Raw genomic sequence first — 27,005 nt, 5'->3', positions numbered from 1 at the left:
TCAGTGCACAGAAGATGGCAAGCTGTGCTCTCTAGAAATGGCTCCCATGCTGACTGATACAAAAGAAGTTTGCAGGTGATATTCTGCTATAGATGTGGTCTTCTAGTAGGAAAGCCAGATTTTCTGAATATTTCCAAAAACAATAGTTCTTTTTAATCTCTTTCAATTATCTTAAGGACATCTGCTTGTAACATAATGAGTGATTAATTAAGTCAATACTTTTTAGAAGTGAACTGCAGATGATTAAAAACCAAAAACACTCAGCTGCTGTTCAAAAGTCTATCCTGCAAGAATTTATCTTAATGACAAGGTCATCATTGGCTTTAATAGAACAAGGTTATGATCTAATCATTGCTTATTACCTCCAGAGAGATAGATCCTGATGCTAAGAGGTAGGAACAGCTACCTCTTAACAACAGGGCACTCAAGGAATAAGATGTTTCTTTAGTTGAACAAGAATTTCTTAATCTAGCCGTTTAATTCAGGACAATGCTGTCATTGCAGAAGACACAGATGCTTCTGTGAGACTCCAGGAGGGTATCAGAAGCTCCATTTTAGTGGTTTGAAACACAAGAACGAATGTCAAGGTGGAGATTCTTTCTCTGTCCTGTATATTCTGCTTCCAGCATCCTAAACTGAGTAAAAATGAGCAGGATGTGTGAGTGCTCAGTGTAAGAGAAGTGGGATCTGACCCATATTGTCATGACCCATGTAATGCACACCAGAGTGACTCCATGACATGTATCCAGAAGGGGATGAGCACATTTTCACTGCTTCAAGAGAAGATAAAATGAAAATTCCTGAAGAGTCTGCAAGTGATGTCCCACAAACATGCTTAACAGAGCAGATGCCTCACAGGTCCATTTCAACTTGTTTAAAAATAAATTGCAAGTAGCATCTAGCAGTCTCCTGTGATGGCATGTAACTGCTCTGTGCTAGCATCAGAGCCCTTGCTGCAATGACTTCTACCTTTTTACCTCAGAGGAGATAATCTGCATTGACTCTAATTTTGGTGAACTAGCTGAGACCTCAAGCTCGTGTATGATCCTACCAGGGTTTCTTTCTAACCTACCCAATAAAAACTTAGGGGCATTTTATTTGGAGCTCCTTTTTCTATGTAGGTGCTTGGATAGTTCACATCTGAGCCCAGAACATTTTAAGCTGTACAAGTAAGTTCACAAGTTTTAACCATATTTCTGTTAGCATCTAAAGGAAGAATCTCTTGCCCACACACATCCCTATAAACAGCAAATACTTCCAGCTGGTGCAATTTAAATATTCTAGATTCCTGTTGCCCATCCTGGGATCTTGGACCCAACAGTCACACATTTTTATCACAGAAAGAAAAGGGAGAAGCTTACCCACAGAGTAGGAAATCCTCAACATCGAAAGGGAGGACCTTACCCAGAGAGTATGAAAACCTCAATATCACACAAAGCATCCATTGAGAAATCGCAAAGACTCAGGGTAGACAGTTTCTCCAACCAAAATACCACTACTGCCAAACCCACCTCTTTGGGTAGATAGAGTTTACATAAATTGCTCACTACCTACCTAAACAAAATCAAAGGGTATTCAGGGTGCCTGCAATATATATCATTCGGTCAATTATAGAGACCCTGACACTTTGATCAGTTTTTTAATTAGTATTTCCTGAGCCTAGTGAATAGGATGAGGTAGTTGTGCAGGAAGCCTGTGTTACTGCTTTTGAGAGAGTAATATGCTCTACGGCTAATTGTGTATTCCAAGGTCTGCCACTGACCTTGGGACTTAGACCTGAGCCACAATTTTCAAATTTGTGTGTCTGAAAAGAAGCAGATCATTGTATTTGGGCATGTAAATAAGCAGGGCAGTTTCCTCAAAAACCCTTTAAAGTGTGTCAAGCTGGGACCTGAACATGAGGTCTTTCAATCATGTTGGAAGCTTTAAAGAAAGAAACTGCTGCAATGCCAGCTGTAATCATGATTGGTGCAAAATAGTGAAGGTTTCTTAACAGCTCCTTCTTTGAAAGAGAACCATTCGGATTGTACTTTTCAGCATGATAGCCTGATGTCTCGCCTGCTCATGGGACACCATCTCTAAAACCTTGTAGTGTTTTATGAATGCTTGGCATTAGGATGCTTAACAGCTGCTTTAATTATGAGTGCACTGGTAAGTGAAGTTCCTACTGCCTTTCTGACTGAATGCAGACATTTCTCATTAAAGACCCAAATCCACAAGGTACTGGTCACTCTTAGCCTTCATGGCAGTTTCTTCTGAGATGATTATCTGTCTGGTTGGGAGCTCTGGTCACTCAGTGGGAATTTAACAAGCTATTTCCATCTGTTGCTGCAGGCTGTGTTTCAGAGTATGGGTTCATTTGTAACTCATGTTTCATTTCTCTCCTTCTTTCCCTGCCCCCTTTCTCTCTCTCGTCTTCTTTCCTCTGCAGAGGGGGTAAGAACGAGCCAGAACCAGAGCAACCAATCCCTCGAAAGGTGCAGATTCGTTCTCTCCCTTCCTTGGAGGATATTGATCCAGATGTGTTAGATAGCATGCACTCTTTAGGCTGCTTCCGTGACCGAAATAAACTCTTACAGGACTTGTTGTCAGAAGAGTAAGCACTTGCTCAGTCTTCCTAACAGTTGGGTGTCTGTGGGCTGGGATGCTTATAAACCTGGGGAGAGGTAGCACTTCAACTAATGTCTCTCACTGTGAGGGACCAGTAGCAACTTCTTGCCCTCTGGCTACTCATTTACTAGTGAGTTGTTGGGAGCAAGCACTGAGCCTTTCTTGCACCAGGTGTCAGAAGCCTTGGGGGCATGGTGCTGTCACTTCTCCTGCTGTGAGGCAAGGTAACTTCATTAAAAGATGGGCGGTCCAGATGGGGATGTTTTGTTGCTGTGGTTTGTGTTGAGTATGCCATTGTTGGCAAATCTGTGTTTATTTCAAGCCTCCTGAGAGCTGGTGTATTTCCTGAGGTGTTAAGAGAGACATGTAGTGGAAAGAGCACTTAGAGGCTCAGAAGAACTGTCTTGCCACCACTCTTAGTTTGGACTTCCTATGGACACATTACCTCTTCTGTCTTGTGCCTGTGTTCTTTGTGTGTAACATGGGAATCATTTTTTCCTTTTTCACTGCTTGTTGGAGACAGCAAGGTTTTCAAAAGCTTTGTGGGTGATGTATCTAGCTGCCATGTTCATGACCATTATGAGGTTATTCACAATAACTGTAACTGATGAGAAGGCTTCATCTGCATGTTGATGTTTTGTTGTGGGTTTGGGTTGTTTTTTTTTCCCTCTTCAAATTTAAAGTTTTTTGGTTTTTTTTTTCAGAGAAAACCAAGAAAAAATGATTTATTTTCTTCTGCTTGACCGGAAGGAGAGATATCCTAGTCATGAAGATGAGGATCTTCCCCCTAGAAATGAAATAGGTACTCCAGATATGATCTCTGCCACCATGAACCTATCTCAACTAATTCCTTTTCACCTTTTTTTTTTGAAATATATACCCAAACCTTAGCACCACTGTTACCTTCTCACTGGAATGGTGTACAGCATTGTTGAGCATCTTCAGCCTGAGGCAGGCAGGTCTGTTGTGTGGTTAAACACAAAGGCTAAATTTTTTAGGACATGGCTGTCTCACAGTGTGGAAGCATCCAAGTTGGTCTTGATTTCAAATATATCACGTGAACGCGCAAGCTGGTTCTCTGGAAGTAGATAAGGTTTAGAAGTGGTATAATCTAGTGGCAGGATTTCCTAATTAATAATCTACATTCAGTATTGCAGAAATCCTACCTCTGGCTTTCAGCTAATAAGACTGTGTAATATTGTATGCCAATAAAGTTATATGTGCACACTTTCTCTTTTCTGTAGGTAAACATATACACTGTTGAAAATATAAATAGCATTACCTGTTTATAGTATGTACACATCAAACTTGTGTGTTTGGACTGTCTTAGAAAGATTTTAAAAGCTTAATATGCACTAAGATTATATATCTTAAAAAGCTTTTGTGATACCACTTTATTCCTGAAGAACTGTTCATTAGTATTTTAGGGTACTGCTGATGAGCAAGGACTTCATTAATCTAGATAACACATAAGATGCTTCCCTAACAAGCTAACTATATAAGTGACTCTTGCTCTGCAGAGTGTCAAAAGTGTAACTGGTAAAAGATTAGTCACTTCTACCAATGACCTGAAACAGCATTTTTACTATATTTTGCATTTTATATTTACATTTTATATTTACATTTATTATATTTTACATTTAATAGTGTTGTGATTTTCAGCTATTGTATTTCAGCACTTTGAAGGCTAGAAGCAAAGTGCTCTTTATTTTCACTGGAAAGCCTGGAATCTCCCAAGTCTACAGGGCAGTAGTATATGGAATTGTAAGTTTATTAATACTCTGTTGAATTATTACCTTATCCAAGTTCCAGGCTCCAGGCCCTATAATTTTGCAGAGAAATATTTTCTGTGGGAGAAGAGATGGAAATTCTTAGTTAACACATAATTTTTAAACTCTTACCTGGTTGGAGCTAGAGAGAACATGTTAGCAGGGGTCCTGATGAAGATAGGTAGATTCCCCAACTCTAGGTCCTGTGGCCCCTTGCTCAGTGCAGTTTGTCATCTAGCACTTTACTGATCAGCTTTTGACTCAAACAGATTATCCTGCCATATAAGGACACCATCATCTTGGCTTAGAAATGCTTTTTTTCATGAGAAGCAAGGTGACTCTAGAATCTTCATATCCAGCATATAAGTGAATAGGTAGCTATACCCTAAATATATCATATATCTCTCTTCCACATGCCAAAGTATTTTGATGGTTTGAACTATTATGCTCCACTCTTGTATTTCTTTGTACATAGAAAGAAAATGAACCCAACAGGGAAACACCACTCTGAATGTATCATCGGCACATTTTAGACTCTTTAAGTGATATTCTTTATGTGTTTGTAGGTTGTGTTTTCTCTTCCACAGGGGACTTCTACCTCCTGTGTTCCCAGTGGTATCTCTGAGAGCATGGGGCAAGTTTAAAGAGCAGTCATGCTTTTGATGAATATCTCGTCATCAGCCATTAGCAGTGGCCTTGCCAAAGAATAGCAGAGAAAAAGTAACGAGAGTTAGTAACAGCAGCTTGAAGAAACCACATTCATGAGAGTTGTGCACTGCCTGAGCTCTTGCCAAAAAAAGAAAAAAAAGGGAAAAAAAAAGTATCTCAGAGTTTTTTGCTTTTTCATCTTTCTTTGCATGTTAGGTCTCAGAAAGGATGGATGCAGGTAAAAATATGGCCAGCTCAGACTAGCGCTCTCCTCTGGTGTCCCTTTTGTCTGTTTTCAGCTATGTGAAGTATTGTTAAAGGGCCAGGGAAGGGCCACCTTCAGCATATTCCAAGTCCAGCTCATTTTCTTTACCTGAAAACACAGAAATGAGAAACTTCTCAGTAAATGAATGAATGTCATCTAATGTCTTCTTGAAGAAAAAGCTTTTGTGGGGTGCAGCTTCTTAATAAACTGGAGAACAAAAGATTGGGACGGAACAGCCATATAGGATGTAGGTGCCTCATTCAAACTCAGAATTTGAACCTTTATTTCCCATCTTCCAGTTGAGTGCCTTTATAGTTGGATCATTACCCATACAATTCTCTTTCCCTCCATAAAAATCCTTAGGAATGACTTCAGTTTTTGGATGTGAAATAAAAGGAAAATTCATCCTCACAGCTATCACAGATCCAGACTAGGACTTGATTTTTTTTCCCCCCATGTGAAATATTTGCAGAGAAAGAGCAAACACTGGAGCTTTTCCTATTTTTAATTCTTGTCCTTCCACAAAATATCCTACTATTTTTATATGACACCACTTTAGTCTTTATGGCAGGGTGGCCGTGTATTTAACTATTTCTTTAGTGTCTTTACATTTGATAAGATGACAGACTCCGTGCCCTGTCATTTCTTACTCTGACCCTTTTAAAGAATATGTTTGAAAAATATACTTGCTACTCTCAGTCATGCATACTGTAGAATTGTGGCCAATTTTAAAGAAGAATCGTATATCTTTGGTAGCAGCTCAGCCACACTCATGCAAGTTTCTGGATGTATTTTCCATAAAACTTTTCTGAAGTGCTGTTGTTGAATTTATAGCTGTTTTTAACTACCTGCTTTTTTTGCTTATTCTCTCTCTTTGATCGTTTAAAATATAAATTAGAAATCAGTATCTTCCAGCATATTTTGCAGCAGGGACTGACATTAAAGAACCATTTAGCTTGTTAGTGATATCCTCCTCCTTAATTGTTCTTTTGATTCCATCTTCTGGCTACTATCCTCTCAAGCTTTCTGATAGCTTGATATTATTCAAGTCTTTAGCTAATTTTTCTCTGAATTTCTTCTTCACTGTCTTTTAATGTCCACCTTATATTTGGCCTGTCACTTTTGAAAGTGTCATTCAGCTGAATTTCCTTTTACTAAAGTCTTCTGGTTTGAACATGCCTGGATCAAATTGCCTTTTAAAATATCTATTCATAAGCTGGTTTTCTTGCCTGTATCCAGCTTTCTTGTCTGTACTCTATTATTAACTAACATTGATGCAGTCTTAGTTTACTCATCTCCATTCTTTTGACATTAGCTGCTTTCTTAATCTTTCTTCTTCCGCCTTCTTTTTCCTTTGTTTTAAACTGCACTCTTCCACTTTCATTTCTAATGCTAATATTCATCTGCAAAACCCTGTCATAGATACTAAACGTATTTGCTTTGTCGTCATGTGTGTTACTTGGCTCCAGTCGTACTTCTGATATCAGCAGTTGTCCTGTGAGGTAAATCCTTTCTCATACTTTGGATTTGTTTGAAGAAATAAGAGTCTGAAATGTCTAAACCTTGTCCCAGCTTACTTCTGACCACTTGCTTGTGGTTTATTAGCTTTATCTCGCTTTGTTTTTCCCTTAACTTTACACACTATATATTTTTCCTGGAGGAAATCTGAAGGTCATTGCATCTACTAGTATTTTCTGCTAATGTTTTATTACTGGACATAGTTTGAAATGGAATGAGGTGCAACTGCTTTTTTTCTAATTATTTTTTAATAGGAACATTATTACTATTAATTCAAAGAACATGAGTTATATGGTAATGGGGTCAGTTGTTATTACTACCTATTTGCATTTGAGCTGTCTTTGCTCATGCTCATTGTTTCAAGAATAAGCACTGCTTTAAAGAGATCTTGTTCTAAAAAGCGTGATGTGAGAGAGAAGAAACAAGCAAGTAGATGAGGGGAGGAGGAGCGCAGGGTAATAAAAATAATACTATCAGACTATTTCTGTGGTATTTCTGTTTTTTCAAAGCAGTCCTGGCAGAGGATGAAGCCTTAGGGGCTGGGCACTGTGAGCTTCTTTCTAAATGCAGGGGTGAAGGATGCATTTTTTTACAAGTGGTGACTCTTCACTAAAATTAAAAATTTGGCTATAAGTGGAATGGTGGAATAGCCCTACCAAAGAAAAGAAAATCCTTCTATATTTTTCTTCTGTCTTCCTCCTCTTTACTGTTTTGATGCCATGAGATATGTTAGTAATAAAATATCTTAGCAGGTCTGCATTTGGTTCTCTGCTTCACCATGGGATTGGTTTGGTTTGGCAAGTCACCTTCTGCAGTGCAGTTTGGTGTCAAAGAACTCTTTTCAGAGCAATTTAGGTGCTCCTCAGAACCTCAATAAATGTGTGCCAGCAACTTTAAGAATGAACTGACTTATCTCATTCTTATACCTCAGTTTTCAATGTGCAAAGTCAAAGTAGCATTTCAATACCTCTCAGAAATGTTACACAATAAAAAGTGTAAAGCATTTCAGTTACTATATCAGTAAAAGCTTTCAGATGACCTCTGAAATAAATTTTAGTAGCTCTCATTGGAAATTCATCCCAGATAGACAAGTATGTTTAATTTGTAACGTTGCAGGAGGAAAAATATAAGGCAGCAGGCAAAACATGAAATCTAATCTTAAAGATGCAAAAAAGGATATATTTTCAGAGGAGAATGCAATTTTGAGTTGATAGTATACTCATGTGCCTTTGTCACATTTAATCTTGCTAGCAGGGACATCAAAGGCAAGGTGTAGCAACCTGAGTATATATATAGGATCCCTAGATGGCTTATACTCTGGCTAACAGCTTGTACTGTGATGCCTATGGCATCATTGTGTTATTACTCTTATCATCTTTGCAAAGTAATTTCTGCAACCTGTGCTATAATTGTACCTTTATTTTGCAGTGCTTGTACATTCAGGGCAGTTGCAGTGCTCCTTCTCTCTGTAGATGGATTGCAACTTATGTCTTAATGTTTGCAAATTTGGAAGAAGGAAGAGACTGCAAATGTTCAGCTCCATTTCAATGATACCTGTCTCTGTAAGGGGAGCTGTGAGAGTGAGATTGTTGGGAGAAGATTTGACCATCCTGTGTGAGGTAACTCACAGCCGAATTCAGCTGACTGTGTTTTCTTTTCCTAAAGATCCTCCCAGGAAGCGTGTGGACTCCCCAATGCTGAACAGGCATGGGAAGCGGCGTCCAGAAAGGAAGTCGATGGAGGTTCTCAGTGTGACAGATGGCGGCTCCCCAGTCCCTGCTCGCAGAGCTATTGAAATGGCACAACATGGACAGAGGTGGGTCTCTGCTTTACGCAGGAGTCCTGCCTGTCGGGGTTTGCTCCTCCCTTTTATGTTATACATACAAAAGAGCTGCGGAGCTTTTCTGTTTGCACCAGCACTCATTGCAACTTCCAAACACATTTGCAACATGATGTGACAGCCAGCAGCGCTTATGCACACAGGGCCAGCAGTCTTTCCAGGGGCTTCAGGGTTCTGTTTGCTTACAGCTTTTGCTCAGGAAACCACTACATCCTCTGGACAAGATTCATCTCACCTCTTTTTAATTGTCAAGAACATAGGCATTCAGTCTAAGCTTGTGATACAGGCTGTCACTCTAGGTAGTGGGGACAGATGAGGGCTTTGGAAGGTCTCAGATACATATGTCCTCTGTTCTAACAATCTTAAGATAAATTACCCTCTGGTTGTTCCTCTCTGTCTTCACAGCCTACAACAGGAATCTAGTCTTGGACTAGGTACCTAGCTTTTGGGCACCCAAAGTTAAATGAAATGAGCCCCACCCTCCATGTCATCAGAACAGCTTGAATCTGGAAAGCCCTGTCCAGGAACTTGAAGATGCCTCTAAAATACGCTGTCAGAGCCAGCATGCATCTGACCCAAACAAATTATCACATGCCTGTTAAGTAATGGAATATGCATAATTTTGGCTCTTTTCTATCAAAAAAATTGTCAGTTTTGTGGAGAAACAGCAGAGGAAAATGATATCTTCTCAAGCAAGGAGAGTAGGCAAACTGTGGAAGTCCCCCTATGTGAACCATGGAAGCTGCTTCCTCAGTCCCTATGACTAGCCTAAGGGAAGCACACGCATTTGGATTCACACTTGCATAAATCAATCAGTATAAAAGAACACTTCACATAAATGTACGATGATGATGCTGTAACTCCTGTTTCATCTTTATGACATGATTTTTTTGTTCAGCTGCAAAGATCTGCTCAAAAAGAGCCTTCTGTGCCCAGAAACTCCCTTTGCTGACTGAGAACTGGATGAAGAAAGGAAATAATTTTATGTCCAGAGGCCCCTAGAATTGCTGGAAAGTTTTGCGGGCAACTGTTTCAGTTTTATCTACAGTGAGGGAAAAATGGTGATTTGCAGAATCTGCTAGGATTTAATTCAGACTTGGATATGTGGCCTTGAGATGCACTGCCATAAAGATTTTTCATTGTAGTGTAGGTTAAAAACCTGTCTTAAATATATAGGTTGCTTTGGTGTGAAATCTGGGCAAAGGAAGTGTTCAGAACAAGGCGTGCTCAGTGTTATTCATAGGCCTCACTGTGATGAGGATGACTACAACACAGGCAAACAGTTGCTCACTCCTTATTCAGCTTGCAGTATTTAATCTTGTGCCTGGAAGGTGCATGGGTCATGAAGCTGCCAGGGCCAGACAGTGCTCCAAACAGGAGGTGTTAGATTGATCCCAAAGTTTTCCAAGAGCAGAAACCATTTCTTCCAGCTCTCATCTTTGACTTTGGATTCAAACATCCAAAGAAGCAAAGCTGTGTCTTGCTATCCAAAGTTTGGTTAACTTTTGGTTTTAAATGTCTCACTCAGTTCTGCATATGAGGGTACAATTGAAGTCAGAAGGTCTGAGGTGAGTTCAGAGCAAAGACAGACTCAGGCTACATGTCAATAAAGAAGGGCTTTGGCTTAAGGACGAAGCAAAACCTGCCAGGCACAAAAGAGATACAGGACAATGCATACCACAGCTCAGAGCTGGACATAAAGGTGTGATTAAGGGTGGAGAAAGGGATGTAATAACACCATGACTGATGGTGATGGGCTTGGTAGTACTTGTTTTGGAAGGGGTTAAAGGGAAGATGTTATTTTACTCCATGTGTGAGCTTCCATAATTCATACCATCCACATCCACAGACAACAACAGCATATTTTGTGTTGCTGGCAGCACAGTCATTTGTAAGTTGAACTGGCTTCATTAACGAACACCACTGCATGGGGGTTGTCTGGGAACGATGCATTGCTGATGGGTTACCATCTGTCAGAACAGTCAGTAACAAAACAAGTGCCTTCCACCAAGAAAGGGAATTTTTAATGGCTAGTTGCATGCTATATTCCATGAAATAACCTACTGACAGTGGATTTTACAGCAGTCGGGTTTAGATCCCAGAGGTGGATGCTTTTTTAAGAATGACAATTTTGGTCTCAACAGATGACTATTAAGCGCTGTTATCCTACAACACTAGGAAGACAGGGAGGTGGACCATAGGAACAGGTCTTCTGTTTAGACGCAGATGGCTTATGTAAACATCCAAAGACAAAGAGCCATTGCTTCTTTCTTGAGCTGTCATACATGTCTAACAGTGGGCAGAACACACCCATGTGTCCTGTAATTTAGCCCTATTGTCCTCTTTCCAAGTAGTAAATAGGTGTTTGCTTGCATAACAGGGATTTATGTCATAACCTCTGGTTTATGTGTCTGTGTGATGAACTGTGCTTTTGGTAAGCATGTGGGGACATTACATGTGTCTAGTGTTGGCTTGTTTAAGGGCATATCTTTCCACTGAGGTTTGAAACTTGGCAGTCTTCAGCCCTACAGGCTGAGAAAGTATTAGTGAAAAACATAGACCTTCAGTGACTTACTTTTGGATAACGGAGATGCAGAACTCAGCACAAAGGCTGTTTGTTGAGCTTACAGACTCCTTGAAATGTTTGTGCTGACCTCTCCATTGGGTCTTTGTATATGGCAAAGTTAGTATGCACAACCACCAGCCAGCCTAAAATTCCCGGTTTTCCCTGTTGTCAACTATATGAGTTCATAACTACATCTTAATTGCTTCTGCTTTTGTGGTATCCACACCTCTCAAACTATCTGGTATTTTGTTGAAAAGTCAAAAGAAAAGAGGTAGCTTCTGAGCTTAGTTTTAACACCAGCTAATTTGTCCCTTGTGCCAAAATCACACAGACTAGAAAGAATTCCATGGGAGCTAGAATCTGTCAGAGGTATGCCAGAAATTTTCAACAGCTCTGCTGTGAGAATCCAAAAACTGTTCTAAAATGGGCTTCATTCGCTATTCATTTTCTTCTGGTTATTGAAGTGGATAGCTTGCATGAAAGATCAGCTAACATTAGAAAGCAGTGTTTTATGAAACAGTGAAGGATATTACCAGGGAAATATATTACAGAGAGCTGCCCTTCTGCAAAGTCTAGAGAACTTTGCTTCTAAGCTTCAGGGATTTGGACCCAAAATTATAAAGAAGGGCATTTCTCTGTGCAGGGAGTGTAGGGAATATTACTGGGAGTAAGTGGTAATGGACCCTACATATCAGAATACAGAATGGATTACTGTTCCTCTAGGAGGCTCTATGGTTCGATTTTAACCTTTTCTCCCAGATTGTGGTTAGTGTTGAGGTCTTCTAGAAAAGTCTGAGTAATGAGTGCTTTGCAATTTGGGCCTTCAGGCATGGTCTGTTTTCCCTGGACAATGTGACAAAGTAGCTGATACTTTGGTTGGGTAAAGGAGAGCAGGGATTACAAGTATGCATGGGGGAAGTCATCTTAAGACCTCATAAGTCAGGGGGAGATAATGAACTTGGCTTGAGCCAAGTTGGAAAGTAAAAGAGGTTTTTCAAAGTATTGCTTAAAAGGGGAGGATGGGCTGGGGGGCCGGGTGTCCAGCATTGCTTCAGGTGACTCTCTTTTATAAATGTCCACACTAGTAACTCTGTTTTCTCGCTTTGTTCCTGCCATAGTAAAACAATGTTCAGTAAAAGCCTGGATATCTCTGAAGCCAATCCCAAATTCAACAAAGAAGAAAGGTATAAACACTGACAATATGTTCCTCTCCTCTACCTCACTGCTGAGACCTTAAAGATGCAGTACTTACCTTCTCTGTGTGGGGACATAGCTGTTCTCTCTTTAGAGAGAAAGAAAGAAGGTAGAACATTTACAGCCCCACACTATACATATTTTTGTACAGTACCATTCATTTGAGGCTATCCCCAATGCAGCCTGTGAGACACACAATACAGTGTGACTGTACCAGTGTTTTCTCCACTAAAATTTCATCCTACTGCTACTTCTGGTTCAGTTCTGCCATGAGTGAGCATGCCCAGGGTAGAAGACGTACTTGCTAAGACTGCTTTGGAATATAAAACACTAGGAAAGCCCACAGTGCTCCACCCCCAGCACTAGAAATAGCAACACAACTGATTTAGTGACAACAATGGTAGGAAACTTTGGAAATCCTGTCTGAGCAAAATATTAAGTCCCTGCAGCTAAGAGACAAACTCCTTAAGACTACCCTGGCTGCAGCAGAGAGCACAGGAGGAAAAGATGATCAAAGATAGTTTTTGGAGGATGATTCCAGTCTAGCAGTTCAAGTGGCAGATGGTGAAGAATAACAAAAAGGATAACTCACAACTGTGAATAGAGGCACAATGGAAGACATGCAGGCCACTAGATTTAGGGAGTTTAACTGGACTCATGTGGATCCATAAACAAACAAACAAAAATGTTTAGACTTTTGGGAAGGCTTTTAGTGAACATCTTATTCCTAAAATTTCAGTCTTAGAAAAAGAGAATTTTTCTCTAATGTTAAAAACTGGCATCCTAATTGGATAATTCTTCATCAAAATGTAATCCTTATACATTTTGGACAAACTCTTAGCTTACTCAAAGGTTAAGAGTGTTCTGTATGATTCAAAAAGGGGGAAACAGTGGGTTCTTTAAAGGAACCTGTGGACTTGGCAAACCATTCTTCTTCCTGTTTTCCCTTTTAATAAAAATCTTTGTATTTAAAGATACATGTGACCTTTAAACCTCACAAGACTTAATGTGTGAGGGACAGCCCCTGTTTTGGCCTTTTGCAGGCTGAGGCAGTCCTGGGTAGCCAGCATTTCAACTCTCAAACCTGCCATAATGAAGAACATCACGCATCTGCAGGAGAGGTTGTGCCTTATGTATTGCATAAAGCGCCCAAGATAAGATAGGAACAAACACTGGACTTGAACTATTAGAAACCTCTAAGTGTTGCAGCCATGAAGAAGTAGTGGTTATACAGTCTTTAGTGACTGGGCTGTCCTAGACTGTTACTATAGACATGGGAATTCCTGTTCCTTTCTCTGATTCCCCTTAAAAATTCTGTTCTTGAACATGCATTTCTTGCATTAGAAGTCAGTCTGAAGCTACTCTGAAGATGAGCTTTTCCACAGTAATTAAAAGTCAGGTCCCATAAGAGAAGTGCAGAAAGTTTGTTTGTGACAGAAGAAGGGTCTTTCAGCAGATGTTTCCAGCACCATTCATTGTCCCTCTTTCTCTAGCAACTGCTACAGCTGTGTTAAGAGCAGAAGAAACAGCCTTTCAGTAACCACTGAGGGAATTTCTTAAATACACATGGGCATTTTGTGTTCCCTTTCAAAGGTGATATTTTTCAGAGTACAGCAGGAGGAGGTTAGAGCACTGAATGAGCATCAGCCAGGGTCCGTCTCATTGAAGAACCAAGCTCATTTTTGGAGGATCACATTTTCTGTGGTCTTACCTCCCTCCCACTTCTAAGAGTTAGATGAAGGACCTCAGTGGTGGGAAAGCAAGAGGACCTGGATTCTGGATCTGTGCACGGACACATAAAAGGAATTGATAGGCAGCAAAGAGAACCCCAGCAAAATGGGGTTAGCTAATCATGGTGGCCATTAAATTTTTGGCCAGTGTTCAATTATCCAACTTTATGATGTCTTTTTTAAAGGAATACTGCATCTTTAAGGGTCCCTTCCCTCTAGATGCACATGGTTGTCTTAGTAGCTGAGGCCACTGTCCCTTTCTTTTTCTTTTTCTTTCTTTCTGACTTTCACCCCCTCTTTCAGTGCTTCTCTTCTTCTGTATCTGGGTTGCTGCAGCTCCGTAGTTCACTTGCTTCAGTATAGTAGGGAATGCACATGTCTGCGCTTCTGGGTCTATTGTGTCCTGGGATTGTTCATTTTTTTTAAACCTCATTCCCTTTTCCTTTACCCGACTGTTGATTTGCTTTTCATTCTCTTTGTTAACCTCTTCAGTGCCTCCCCTGTCGGGAAAATGACTTGAAAGAAAAATGAAACAACCTTCTTGCACCCATTCTATTTACATTTTAATATTCTTCATGTGTGAATATGGGTGTATTTTCTGTGTAAATATACACACATGTTCCAGTATGCAATGAGTGTCAATTTGCTCTTCTCAGTTACATCACTGTAGATAGATTTGTACAGGCACAATTGAGGACAGCGTTTGTCCCTAAATATATACATATCCATGTATTTGTATATATATGAATTAGATGTTTCCCAAATTTGCACTCCAGGCTGAAATACAAATGGAGTGTCACTCAAACACATGAAAAAAAAACTTACTGTAATGCTTCTTTCCACTTCTCTGTCAATCTGTAGCAAAACAGCTTTTTCTTTCTATTCTAACTATGTTTTAATTTTAACTTTTCTCAAAACTGCCTTGCGTCGCCCAGCCCAGCATTTGCAATGTTGATGTAACCAGAAGCATGGCTAGTTGCACTGAGCAGTAAACTGTGAAATCTACTGGGCATATATTAAATTTGGCATTTCTGTTGGTGACTGTCTTGTGGAGAATGGATTTTCCTCACCCAGCCAGGGGTAGCTTTGGCAGCTTGGGAGCCTGTTATTGAAAATGGGGAGAATGAGAGAGAGAGAGAGAGAAAGAAACAGAGACAAAAAAAAAAGTGCTGCATCTGACTTGAAAATAATTTGGCTTAATAACACCAGATTATTTTGTTTGTTTGTTCCTAATCTAATCTAAATTAATGTGAAAAGGTGGTGACACTTTCCTGAGTTTGTTTACTTGCACACCTGAAAACTTAATAACCTGACTGTTCTTTTTGATCTTGAATGCTTTGGTTAGTAGTGGAAAATTAAGAATACTGAAGTTTTTGTCACTAGGCTTCAAAGTCAATATGCCAGAGATTTATTCTGCTTTTAGAGCTGCTGTTTCAGACTCTTTTCAGCACAGCATTGATTTATTCTCCATTCACATTTGAAAGATTTTCTTTGCAACCTTTAAGACCCAGAGACTGAATTTATTTCAAATGAAAAATGAGATCCTGGAGCATAAGATGGCATCCACAGAGATAAGTACTGGGTTGCTGAGCTGGTATGTTCTAGCTGATCTGAATTCCTGACTATAAGGCCATCATGACTAATAAGCCAGTATCAAAGCAGATTCACAGCTTGAGCTACAATCCTGTACCCTGGGCTCCCAAGCTGGCTCAGAAATGCATGCTTTAATAACCAATATGTTTCACAGTTCATTCGTGGCAAAAAAAAAAAATGAAGTACTTCTTACCAGGCCAGCTTGGGGGACAGAGGGACACTACACTGAGCAAACTGGGGACAAAAAGAACAATTTCCTTGATAACAGTCTGATAAGAACTCTGCCTTATCTAAGAGGCAGAAAAGAAATGCATCATGAAGTATGGACCCCATTGCTCTGCTGACTGCTTTAATTGGGATTTGGCTGGGATTTTCTTTTTTTGCAGCTTTCGTATGTCCCTCTCCATACTCCCCAGTGCCAAAGTTGGATGTGTCTGCAATACTGTAAGCAGGACAAAAGTTATTTTCTGGTAAATGCAACTGTCCCCCTAGTGTTCCTGGTCTCTGAAGACATGGGCACCAGTGGCTATAATTATGACCGTTCAGTACTCCTAACAGTATTTCACTCTGCTTTTCCTACTCTTCTTTCCACCTGCCTCCACATCCCTCTCTCTGTCTCTCTCCCTCTCTCTTCATTTTCCCTTTCCGAGGATGGCGAGTGCTGATCCATTGGGGTAAGCTCTAGTTTTGGATTTTTCCTGTTTCGGGACCTGTTGTATCTTGTAGAGAAACATTTCATTTGCACTTCACAAATACAATGCTGGCTTATACACTTCAGTGACTGAGGCTTTACAGCAGGGAGAAAGAGAGAGAGATGTGGGAAGAAGCATTTTTGGTGCTTTTGTGCGTGTTTGTATGCTATATGTTGGAGTCACACTCCGTATAATTTACTTTTGGGTTCTTTTCAGTTCTCTTGTTTGTCTCTGTGTTTCAGTGTCTGTGGGCACAGAGAACTATCCTCAGACTGTGCACATACCAGGACACCTTCTGAGAATTAACCCCCCCTTCTCTGTTTAGCACTTTTTGTATCTGTTTGGTACTCTTCAGTTAATTTTGATCCTAATTTATCCTTTTTTTCTTCCTTTTTTTTTAAGATGAAGCTGAATCCCATCTGTGTCATTAAAAAAAAATGCTGGGTATTCCCTCTCTTTTTAATATATGTTTTCTTAAGAGGTGAACAGGTGGCCCTATAGACAGATACATCTTCAAAGCTCTTTATTTTCAATAGAGGTCACAGATACAACTAGGAATGCAGTCATGCTTCAAGTTAAAGTTCCATTTATAAATACCTAACAGAAGGAGAATAATTAATAAATGATTTAATAAAAACATTGTAATAGATCACTACAGACTACAGCAAAAGCTTATTTAGAAGGTACATACTGAGAAAGCTTATTAGCACCAGTAACGTTTACTTCTCATGTTTGTAGCATGCTTTACTATTTATTAATTCTTTCCAAACCATTTATAAATGGAATTTCAGTATAACTGGCCAACTAAGGAAGGTGGTGCTGTTCGACATCACCTTCTGTGTGTGTTGAAAGGAAGAAGAGGTGTGTTACCAACACCTGCGGTCCTTTCTCCGTACTCTTTGTAAGGCTTCATCTTACAAGTGGTTATTACCTTGAGTAGACCTCCTGACGTAAGTTTATGGATTCCCAGAGAGAGCTGTTATAGTCACTATTATTTGCACGGTTGGGACTGTAAGACAGGAGATTCAAAGATATTCTATTCATATTCCCTAGATCAAGGAGCAAGAAAGCACAGTTTGTATCTTTTAGACACCCAAGAGTAGTAGTGATGAAATTTTGTAACACACAGTGCCTGACTGCTCACCTATTGCATATTAATTCAGGTCGTTTTCAGGTGTCTCATACCCTGAAATATACTTCAGAATTTTTTTCAGTTTATTTGAGTAAGCAAGCAAAGAAGAGTATCAAATTCCACCCAATTCATACTTGAAGCAAGCAAGAGGTTGAGAATGACTTTCAAAACTACATATGGAATCAAACCAATTCAAAATTTCTAAGGCATTTCACCCAGGGACACAAATCCAATGCATTACTGCACGCTGCATGCATGCTGCAGGCTCCCCTTCTTGGAAGCATGGCTCCAGCTTGACCAGCTAAGAGGCTGTATTCAGCATCCTGGTAAAGCTGTGCTATAAAAGCAAGTTCTGCTGGGATTGCAAAAAGGTACCGAACTCCCGTTTGATTATAAGAAAGATTTCTGTGAGATGGTTATTCAAAGAAGAGACAAATGCTGAATCTGACCCAAATGTTTAGTGTTGGCTGTGAAGCCTTTATACACTACTGGTGTGTGCTAGCAGATGCATTGTTTAAAGCACTTGAAAATTAATCTGAGTGAAGAGCTACATAGAGGTGTTCTGTACATGTGCTGTATGTGTAGTATGTTTACCAGGTCAGCTACATTTTTCTTTCTTGTATTTCTCTGCCTACACCTCAGCAGTGTGAGGCTTCAGCACTTCACCTCTTACAGCTCTCAAGAAATTCTTTGGGTCTCTGAAACCAGCTGTAAACTGGATTCTAGCTCCTCAGTTTCACCATTTAGAGACCACTGGTCTAACATGGATTGGGCTTCATGTGGCTTTCCCTTTGACAGCAGCTGGCTAAAATGAGTAAAAAAAGTTACTTTAAAACAATGGATCTTTTAACTTGGATATGTTGAAGTATCAAATAGATTGAATAAGGTATGCAGTCATCATATCTACACCCCATGCGTGCATTTTGTTTCAGTCCTTGGCCTCTGTCTTTCATAGCTCAGATGTCTCCAGATTATTGTCCATCTATGAGATGGGACGAATAGCCTGCAATGGTCTCAGTGCCCACATTAGTTTAGAGTGCCGTCTACATCTTCCTTCTTCTAAACATTAGGTCTAACTCCCCTACACTTTTGTTTGTGGTTTTTTTTTTTAATTCATCCCTTCAGGCTTGGCAAAACAGCTATGTCACTTTGGAAGGGACTAAAGAGTCTCTTCTGGGCCTCTAAATCTGAGAGCTGTGTTTGAGGGAATGCTCTCTATCTGAGCAACTGCATTAACTTTTCTGTTTGTATTTTCGACAACTTTTTGATGGCTTCCATTGAGTTAGTGCCCAAGAATACAGCAGTGCAAATCACAGAACAAAATGAGTCACACATTATGTTTGTAGTTTCCTAGACTGTTTTATTTATTGGAATAATTATAGATTTAATACTTCCAATGACATAAATTGCCTGTAGAGACTTTTAGGAAGTTACTTGCTAATAGATATTTCCCACCAGATAAATGTAGTTCATAACCATAGAGATAAGATGTTGTCATATTTTTTCTCCTCTTTCCACCCATAGATCATCCAGGGTCTGCCATACTAATGTCCTGCCTGTAGGGCCTCATGCTTTCATTTTCTGGTGAGAGGGATAAAACTTTAAATTCTCTCTGTTCTTTCATTGCAGCATTTCAGCATAAAGCAGCATTTTCATTACTTTCTTTTGGCCCTGTCCCAGTTCTGTCCACTCTGAGATACAGGAGCAGTACATGTGGTGTTTTTTTAAAAAACTGAATTCTAGCATTTCCCAGCTGAGATGGGAGGGACAAATCTGTTATTTGTGCTTCTTAGCATTTTTGTACTGGAGTATAGAACCTGCCACTGTACTGAGTTTTTATATCCAGCTATGGAACTATGTCTCATATCTAAAGGTAAATTATGGGAGATATATTAAATTGAAGAAGATACAAGGAAGATCTCCTTAGTTTGGCATCATAACCCATACCAGCACTGTCTGGTAAAGGGGAAAAGCTTTGAAAATGTACATTTCTCCGTTCACCCCAGCACTTAAAATTGACCCAGTATTCTTTAAACTCTTTCCACTGCTCCTATATACAATTTCCAGTGTGGACAAACTAAAACTTGCTATAGGGCTTACCTTACTTCTTACGTATTTTGCATGAAAATCAGCAGCAGAAATAAAGCTTGTTTGATAGCAATCATGGATATGGAATGCATTTCCAGGAGGATTTCATACTAACTCTCTCTTCTGTCCCCTACCTCAGGCTCCTAGGCTGGATGAAAACACAGTACACAACAACTCTTTTTCAAATATTGCTTCCAATAAGGAACTGGGAGTTGGGAGGTGGGGCATGTCATATTTTGCCCTCCATGTTTGTGATAATTTGTATTAAAAAATAGGAGGCAAGGGGGTTGGGAGGGGAGAATTCAGGACTATTAATCATGGCAGTCAGGTGAAGTTCCCGACGACTGGAAAAAGGGAAATATAACCCCCATTTTCAAGAAGGGGAAAATGGATGACCCAGGGAATTACAGACCAGTCAGTCTCACCTCTGTGCCTGGCAAAATCTTGGAGCAGATTCTCCTGGAAGGCATGCTAAGGCACATGAAAATCAACAAGGTGCTTGGTGACAGCCAGCATGGCTTCACTAAAAGGGTAAATCCTGCCTGACCAATTTGGTGGCCTTCTGTGATGGGGCTACAGAACTGATGGACAGGGGTAGAGCAGTTGATGTCATCTACCTGGACTTGTGCAAAGTGTTCGGCACTGTCCCACACGACATCCTTGTCTCTAAATTGGAGAGACATCAATTTGATGGATGGACCATTCAGTGGATAAACACCTGGCTGGATGGCCCCACACAAAGAGTTGTGGTCAATGGCTCAATGTCCAGTTGGAGACCAGTAACGAGTGGTGTCCCTCAGGGATCGGTGTTGGGACCAGTCTTGTTTAACATCTTCGTCACTGACATGGACAGTGGGATCAAGTGCACCCTCAGCAAGTTTGCCGATGACACCAAGCTGTGTGGTTCGGTTGATACGCTGGAGGGAAGGAATGCCATCCAGAGGGACCTTGACACACTTGTGAGGTGGACTGATGCCAACCTCATGAAGTTTAACCATGCCAAGTGCAAGGTCCTACACCGGGGTCGGAGCAATCCCAGGCACAGCTACAGGGTGGGCAGAGAAGAGATTCAGAGCAGCCCTGCAGAGAAGGACTTGAGGGTGTTGGTTGATGAGAAAAGGAACATGAGCAGGCTTCAGTGTGCGCTTGCAGCCCAGAAAGCCAGCTGTGTCCTGGGCTGCATCAAAAGGAGTGTGACCAGCAGGTCGAAGGAGGTGATCCTGCCCCTTTACTCTGTTCTCGTGAGACCTCACCTGGAGTATTGTGTGCAGTTCTGGTGTCCTCAACATAAAAAGGACATGGAACTGTGGGAACAAGTCCAGAGAAGGGCCATGAGGATGATCAGGGGACTGGAGCACCTCCCATATGAAGATAGGCTGAGGAAGCTGGGTCTGTTCAGCCTGGAGAAAAGAAGGCTGTGTGGAGACCTCATAGCAGCCTTCCAGTATCTGAAGGGGGCCTGTAAGGATGCTGTGGAGAGACTCTTCACTAGGGACTGTAGTGACAGGACAAGGGGTAACAGGTTAAAACTTCAAACAGGGGAAGTTTAGATTGGATATAAGGAGGAAGTTCTTTCCTGTTAGGGTGGTGAGGCACTGGAATAGGTTGCCCAGGGAGGTTGTGAATGCTCCATCCCTGGCAGTGTTGAAGACCAGGTTGGACGAGAACTTGATTGATATGGTTTAGTGTGAGGTGTCCCTGCCCATGGCAGGGGGGTTGGAACCAGATGATCTTAAGGTCCTTTCCAATTCTAACCATTCTATGATTCTATGATTCTATTGGAAACACCTGATTGCAAAAAGGAAATAGCAGATTGGAGCTTTTAATCAAGTATCCTGGAACTCAGGTGAGTGTCAGAGAGGACTCTCCCACCACAATTAAGAGTTGGTGGGAACATCTCCTAGTGGGAGTTTAACTCCTAAGTAAGTGTTTAGCTGCATCTCTGGGCACCTAAATGCCTTTTACATTTGTCCAAGATAATCTTTAGGCTTCGCCTGTTATTTATGGTTTGGAAGTAGCTTTTCCTGATGAGTCATACAAGGCAGATTTTAACTCAACGGATTTTCTATATGCACAACACATCTGTGTTGCACTCAGCTACTTCAGTCATAGGAGAGGTTCATAAAATAGCCTTTCAAAAGTGTATCAGACAGTTCTCCTGTTAAAATTACTTTGCATAAGCCTTTATGAGTGCTCCAGATTGTGCTGGGACAAATTTAGGTTTAATCTAATGCAAAAGAATGCCAAGACTGAGCTTCCAGTTTTTGACTTTTGCACTATGATGGGCAGGCTGCAGCAGGGTACAAGGAAAAACAGAAGTGAGAAGTTTCTGCATAGAATGAGTGCCACTGATTTCACAGGGCAAATATAGATTTAATCTGCAAAAAGAAAGAATGCTGAGACTGGCCTTCTGGGTTTCACCTACTTGCTGTGATGGAAAAACTGCAATGAGATATATAGAAAACCATCAGTGAGTAGTTTCTGCAGAGGATATAAATCCAGAGAACAGGACCTGCCATTGTCTTCAGCTGTAACTTACTCTTCCCTTGGAAGTATTTCCTCTGTCATAGTTCACATATTTTTTAATAATTCTACTACTAAAATTTATTTAGTAGCATGTCTGTGACACCATTTCAGGAACTTCTTTTTGGTTTTGCTTTATATTCTCTTATGTATAACCTGGTACTAACTATCTGACCTACGTGCTTTTTAAATACATGTGTGTGCACACACACGCAGACACGTATCTCTACACATACACATGTGCACTGTTTTCCAAGTATCTATAGGATTTCACCTTTTCATGTTTGTTACATAAAGGCAAGTAATTTCTTTCACGGCTCTTACCATAGGTGAAACTTTGGTAGGTTTGCTGTATTAACAAGTTGCATGGTGGTTGTTGAACAACTAGACTTAGCCAAGTCCTTTCCTATAAGATGTTTCAGTCTTCAATACAACTCTTTCTATTTAGAAAGGATAGAAAGCAGCTGCCTCTGGGGTTTACTCATTTACAGTCAAGGGGGTATTTTAACTGCTGGGCAGCCCTCCTCCTAGAAACCACTGCTGCTGAAATGTTTGTGCGTTTGGCCTGTCTGCCCTTTCAGCACATTTAACATAGCACATTTGTATGTTTTATTGTCTACACCCGACATTTTTCATAGGTTGCCTTTGCTGGAGAGCATAAGAGCATCACAGTATAGGTGACCTTGTCAGCATGTAGAGGGACAGTTTAATCTCCTTTGACTGGCCCTTTTTGAGGGCACCAGCACTGTTATCTTGATATTAGTAAAGTTATCAACAATAGCAGAACTCATTATCCATAGAGAAGACCTGGCTTGTTTCATGCAACCACATCTCTTACTGAAGAGCAGAGATGTTTAATCCATCACTGAGAAGCTGGAAAGGGTTAAGCCAATGTGAGCTTTGATTTCAGTGGGAAGTCATCACATAGGAAACGATTGTGTGTTTGGGTCATGGAGACTTGGGGTTTTTTCTTAATATCTGGAAGAATCCCCTGCCTTTGTGCCTTGGACATGTGGTGCTTTCCCATGTTGCTCATGACAGAGGACGTCTTATTCTTTGTCCACCAGCACTGCACAGAAGGAGAGTTCTCAGCACCAACATGAATGTCTTGACAATCCCTTTTGAATTCAGCAGTTCAGCTTGCACAGGTCAGACGTAGTAGCTTCCAGGGGCTTGATGACCAAAAAGAAGGTAGCAACTCCCTTAATGAAAATGGATCATAGTATCCTCCCTGAGCAACAGCATTTCTTTGTTTTGAGGGTGGGACAACTGAAAAATGTAAGAGTAGTGAACAGAAAGAGTCATGTGCTTTTCCAGTGACAGCCTCTCTCCTCCTCACTTCATGCCTGTGCCTGTGGTGGCTGGTGTTCAGGGTTATTACTTGTCCAAGTTTTCTGAGGGCTCTTTTCCTTATTGTGTCCATTCAGGTCTCGGTCAATCAGCGGAGCATCATCTGGGCTCTCCACCAGTCCTCTCAGCAGTCCAAGGGTAAGTGGTGCTGCTTCCAGATCTGTTGGTACAGTTCACTCACACATGCTTGATGCTTTTCAACATCTGTTGCTCCAGAGCTGTGGCTCTTAGCTGGGATGTTTTGTTTTTTCTTGGCAGCTTGTAAATTTTCATGTGTAGCGAAGGAAATGTTAATTGCAAATGCAAGCAGAGAGTTTCTCATACATACTCCCTGCACTGTTAGCAGGGATCTCACTGTGCCCCTGCCCTCTTCAGTCTCAAGCACATAGAATTATGTTGCTATTATGTTGCCATATCCAGCTGAGGTCCAAATATGGCATGGTTTCAGACCAAATATCGGGAGCCATTTCACAGCTACCTTCAGTCAGGTCACAGTAGAGCCCCAAACCGTGCCAGTTACAGCGAGCTTCATTCTGTTTGTACTGAATAGTTTGTACTGAATAGTTTGTACTAGAAGGTCAGAAAAAATAAATTACACAAATTTGAGGGCTAGCAAAGTTAAAAGGAAAGTAAGTTGACTAATTAAGACAAGAACTCAAACCCCTATAAATGTTACAGTCGCATGTGCTTATTCAACATGCAGTCAACTAAATATCAGTCCTCAACTAATACTGATACTCAGCTAGCACAAAACATGCTTAATGGAGTATCTGCTGCAAAGTTAATACAGTTTTTAAGTGCAATGACAGAGGCCTTCCTCTCTTGGTAATTTCTTTAGAGATAAGACTGAGTATTCCTAGTGTCTGACAAGGTCAGCTTAGTCACTTCAAGACTGCAGTCCTTACAAAAGTCTACACCTCATCAAGAAGCCTGTAGGGCTATGGTGATCCATGTTTCCTAATTGTCTGGCACAGTGTCTTAGGAAAATTTCCACATCTCTTTCATGACTTCATGAGAAGATGTTATTCCCCAATTGGACAGCCCTCGTGTTAGGCTATGGATATACCTATGGATCTACTCTTAGGTATATGAAGATAACATCAGTATTCCAAGTATTTAAAATTGTAATTCTCCAGTAAGATCGTGTGTAATTCTTAGGCATAAAGACACACTTTCAGGTCTAAATTTATAGGCTAGTAAAAATTCCGTGCTTGCTTGAACTAAAATATATTCTAGACTCCTGTCAATTGTTGCCCTATTTTGCAACTGGCAAAAATGTGTTTGTGATCACATCTGTGTCTTTAACATGCCAGAAAACAGTGAAGATCCATTTCCTTGTTTCTGCACTGGGACTCCTGGATGTCAGTAGAATGAAGGAGAGGTCCTCACTCTTATGCCACTGCAAAATGTACTGAAAAAGAGCAATGGAAACAGTTTTTGCACAAAATAATCATCCAGTGCATCAAACCTAAAACTTGATCTCATTAGTTGATCTCTTGGGATCAATTTCTGACATCTCAGTAGGACTACATCAAAAAATAAGGATGGCAAAATCTGTTCCATAGTTGCTATATCTTACTATTTTTACTTAACAGGTGGTTGATCAAATAGTCTTCAAAGGGATTTAGCAACCAGATGGCATTTTCAGCAGATCATAATAATATTAAGGCAGGTTAAGTTTGAGGCTTAGAAGGAAATGATGGAATAAAAATTGGTGTGGTTTGTTTTTTTTTTTTGGTTTTGCTTTTTTTTTAATGTCCTTACCTATGTTTCTAATAGCACCTTAGATTATTGAAAGAGAACATACTTTAAAAAGCAAATGCACATTTCGCTATACGCACTGCTTAGGTTCAGTTCTATGAGGAACTGAATTCAACAGCAGCTAAAAGTTCTTAGATCTCACAAGATCTCATGGTAGTATTCCCCATTGCACCAGCTGAAATTCAGACTTCTGTATTTTTTTGTGCTTTATTTTATTACTAAAAATGTGGTAGTTAAGGGTGTCCCTTCAAATTGAAAACAGCTTAAGTGGGAGTTGAATTTGAGTTTTTCTTTCAAATTTGTTTCTCAAACCATCGTACGCATAAGATACAAAAATGGCAAGGGAACATTTGCAGTCAAGCTGTCTAACTTGTATCCTTTGGCGCTATCAGATGCTGATAGTGACTTCCATAGATTAACCACTTTCCTCATCTTTTCCACTTCTTTTTTCATTGGTGATCAGAATTTACCAACATGGCAGAATTCAGTTAACTTTACAATCCTAGTAATAATACAGATGTGTCGATGTAGTGATTTTCTTTTCATTTTGGTGGCCTAGTCCCAAGTTCTTTGAAGTAATTACAAAACTTTGATGCAAACCAGTTTAGAAATTAAGTCTTAAATACATTTCTGCATTTTTAAAATGTAGCAAAATTGTGCTAATCCATCAAACCTGGAAAGTAAACTCACCAGTGAGTATGCTTACCTGGGACTGAGATTTGAGGCATGGTTACGTGTACATAAAATGTCTGGACAGTGCTTGATTACAGCTTTTATGTGTTACGAATTAATGATAATAGTAATAATATTATGGTGATAACTCATAATAGCTAATCATTTATAGAAAACAGAATCTGAGTGTAGACCAAAGCTAAAGATCTTGAGTAGTGATTTCTATTTTTACCATGCTGCCAGTACTTATAATCTAAGGTGTTAACAGTGATGTTTTGTAAGGACATTTGTTTTGTTTAAAATGTGATATTTAGCTTGATAATATCCCTTTAAAAGGCTTCTATCTTCCCAAGTTTGTGTGTTGCTGTTTGCTGTCGGCATATGAATGGTTTCCCAAAATGCCTCTAACATGCTAAATGTTATTGTTTGGGGAAAAAAAAAAAAAGTAATTCATAATCCCATTTTGATAATTCAGTGATGGATTATGAACTTGGATTGTCTTTTTCTTTTTAAACCATGTCTTACAAAACCCCACCCCCTCCATAGAACTGGGACTTCATGGCAAATATTGCTGTGACTTTATGATGGAAATTCAGATTATCAAGCTGTCCTTCAGTGCGATGAGGAATGTTGCAGGAGAAGCATAAAGTCTGATGGGAAGTATCATTTCTTCCCAGATAAACAAATTTGCCAGGCCTCTCTGAAGTGTTTGCTATAGCTGTTTACAAATCAAACACCAGTCTGAGTTTTCATGTTTCTCCTGGAGGTGTGTGTTCTGAAGCCTCCAAGTGAATGCTGAGCAGTTTAACCTTCCAGGTCAGGGCAGAAGACTCAATGCCCACTTTCCAACCCCTTTCTGCAATGGGTGGCTGCAACAGGGGTGTGCATTAGGCAGAGTCGGGTAAAGAGGAAGGAAAGAGGTTCTGACTGGTGTGTGCAGTAACGTGTGTGTATTGCCTACCACTCCGTATGTATCACACACCTGTTTTGAGTTTCATCTCTCTTCTGGGTTTGCATATGCGCACTTGGAGCTGAAAGAGGTGGTCCCATTCTT

At 40.3% G+C, this 27,005-nt stretch overlaps 1 protein-coding gene across 14 annotated transcripts in view; it reads left to right on the top strand.

Annotated features, from left to right (window-relative positions):
- The window catches only part of BRSK2 (BR serine/threonine kinase 2), a 325,812-nt gene that overhangs the window by 265,274 nt on the left and 33,533 nt on the right, over positions 1–27,005 (top strand). For 7 of the 14 annotated variants that reach the window (XM_061463124.1, XM_061463123.1, XM_061463121.1 and 4 more), the window contains 6 exons: positions 2,432–2,596; positions 3,315–3,412; positions 8,476–8,626; positions 12,335–12,400; positions 16,384–16,407; positions 23,596–23,656. In XM_061463124.1, coding sequence (XP_061319108.1) covers positions 2,432–2,596; positions 3,315–3,412; positions 8,476–8,626; positions 12,335–12,400; positions 16,384–16,407; positions 23,596–23,656 — 565 coding nt within the window. The remainder of the gene's footprint in view (positions 1–2,431; positions 2,597–3,314; positions 3,413–8,475; positions 8,627–12,334; positions 12,401–16,383; positions 16,408–23,595; positions 23,657–27,005) is intronic. The other 7 variants (XM_061463119.1, XM_061463126.1, XM_061463120.1 and 4 more) reach the window with 2 other exon arrangements.

Source organism: Pezoporus flaviventris, unplaced genomic scaffold (assembly GCF_033815535.1).
Source record: "Pezoporus flaviventris isolate CSIRO_AGI_PZ_B2104156 unplaced genomic scaffold, CSIRO_AGI_Pfla_v1 ptg000036l, whole genome shotgun sequence".
NCBI classification, from domain to species: domain Eukaryota; kingdom Metazoa; phylum Chordata; class Aves; order Psittaciformes; family Psittacidae; genus Pezoporus; species Pezoporus flaviventris.
Note: the sequence above shows the minus strand (reverse complement) of the source record. Positions and strands in the feature narration are given on the sequence as shown.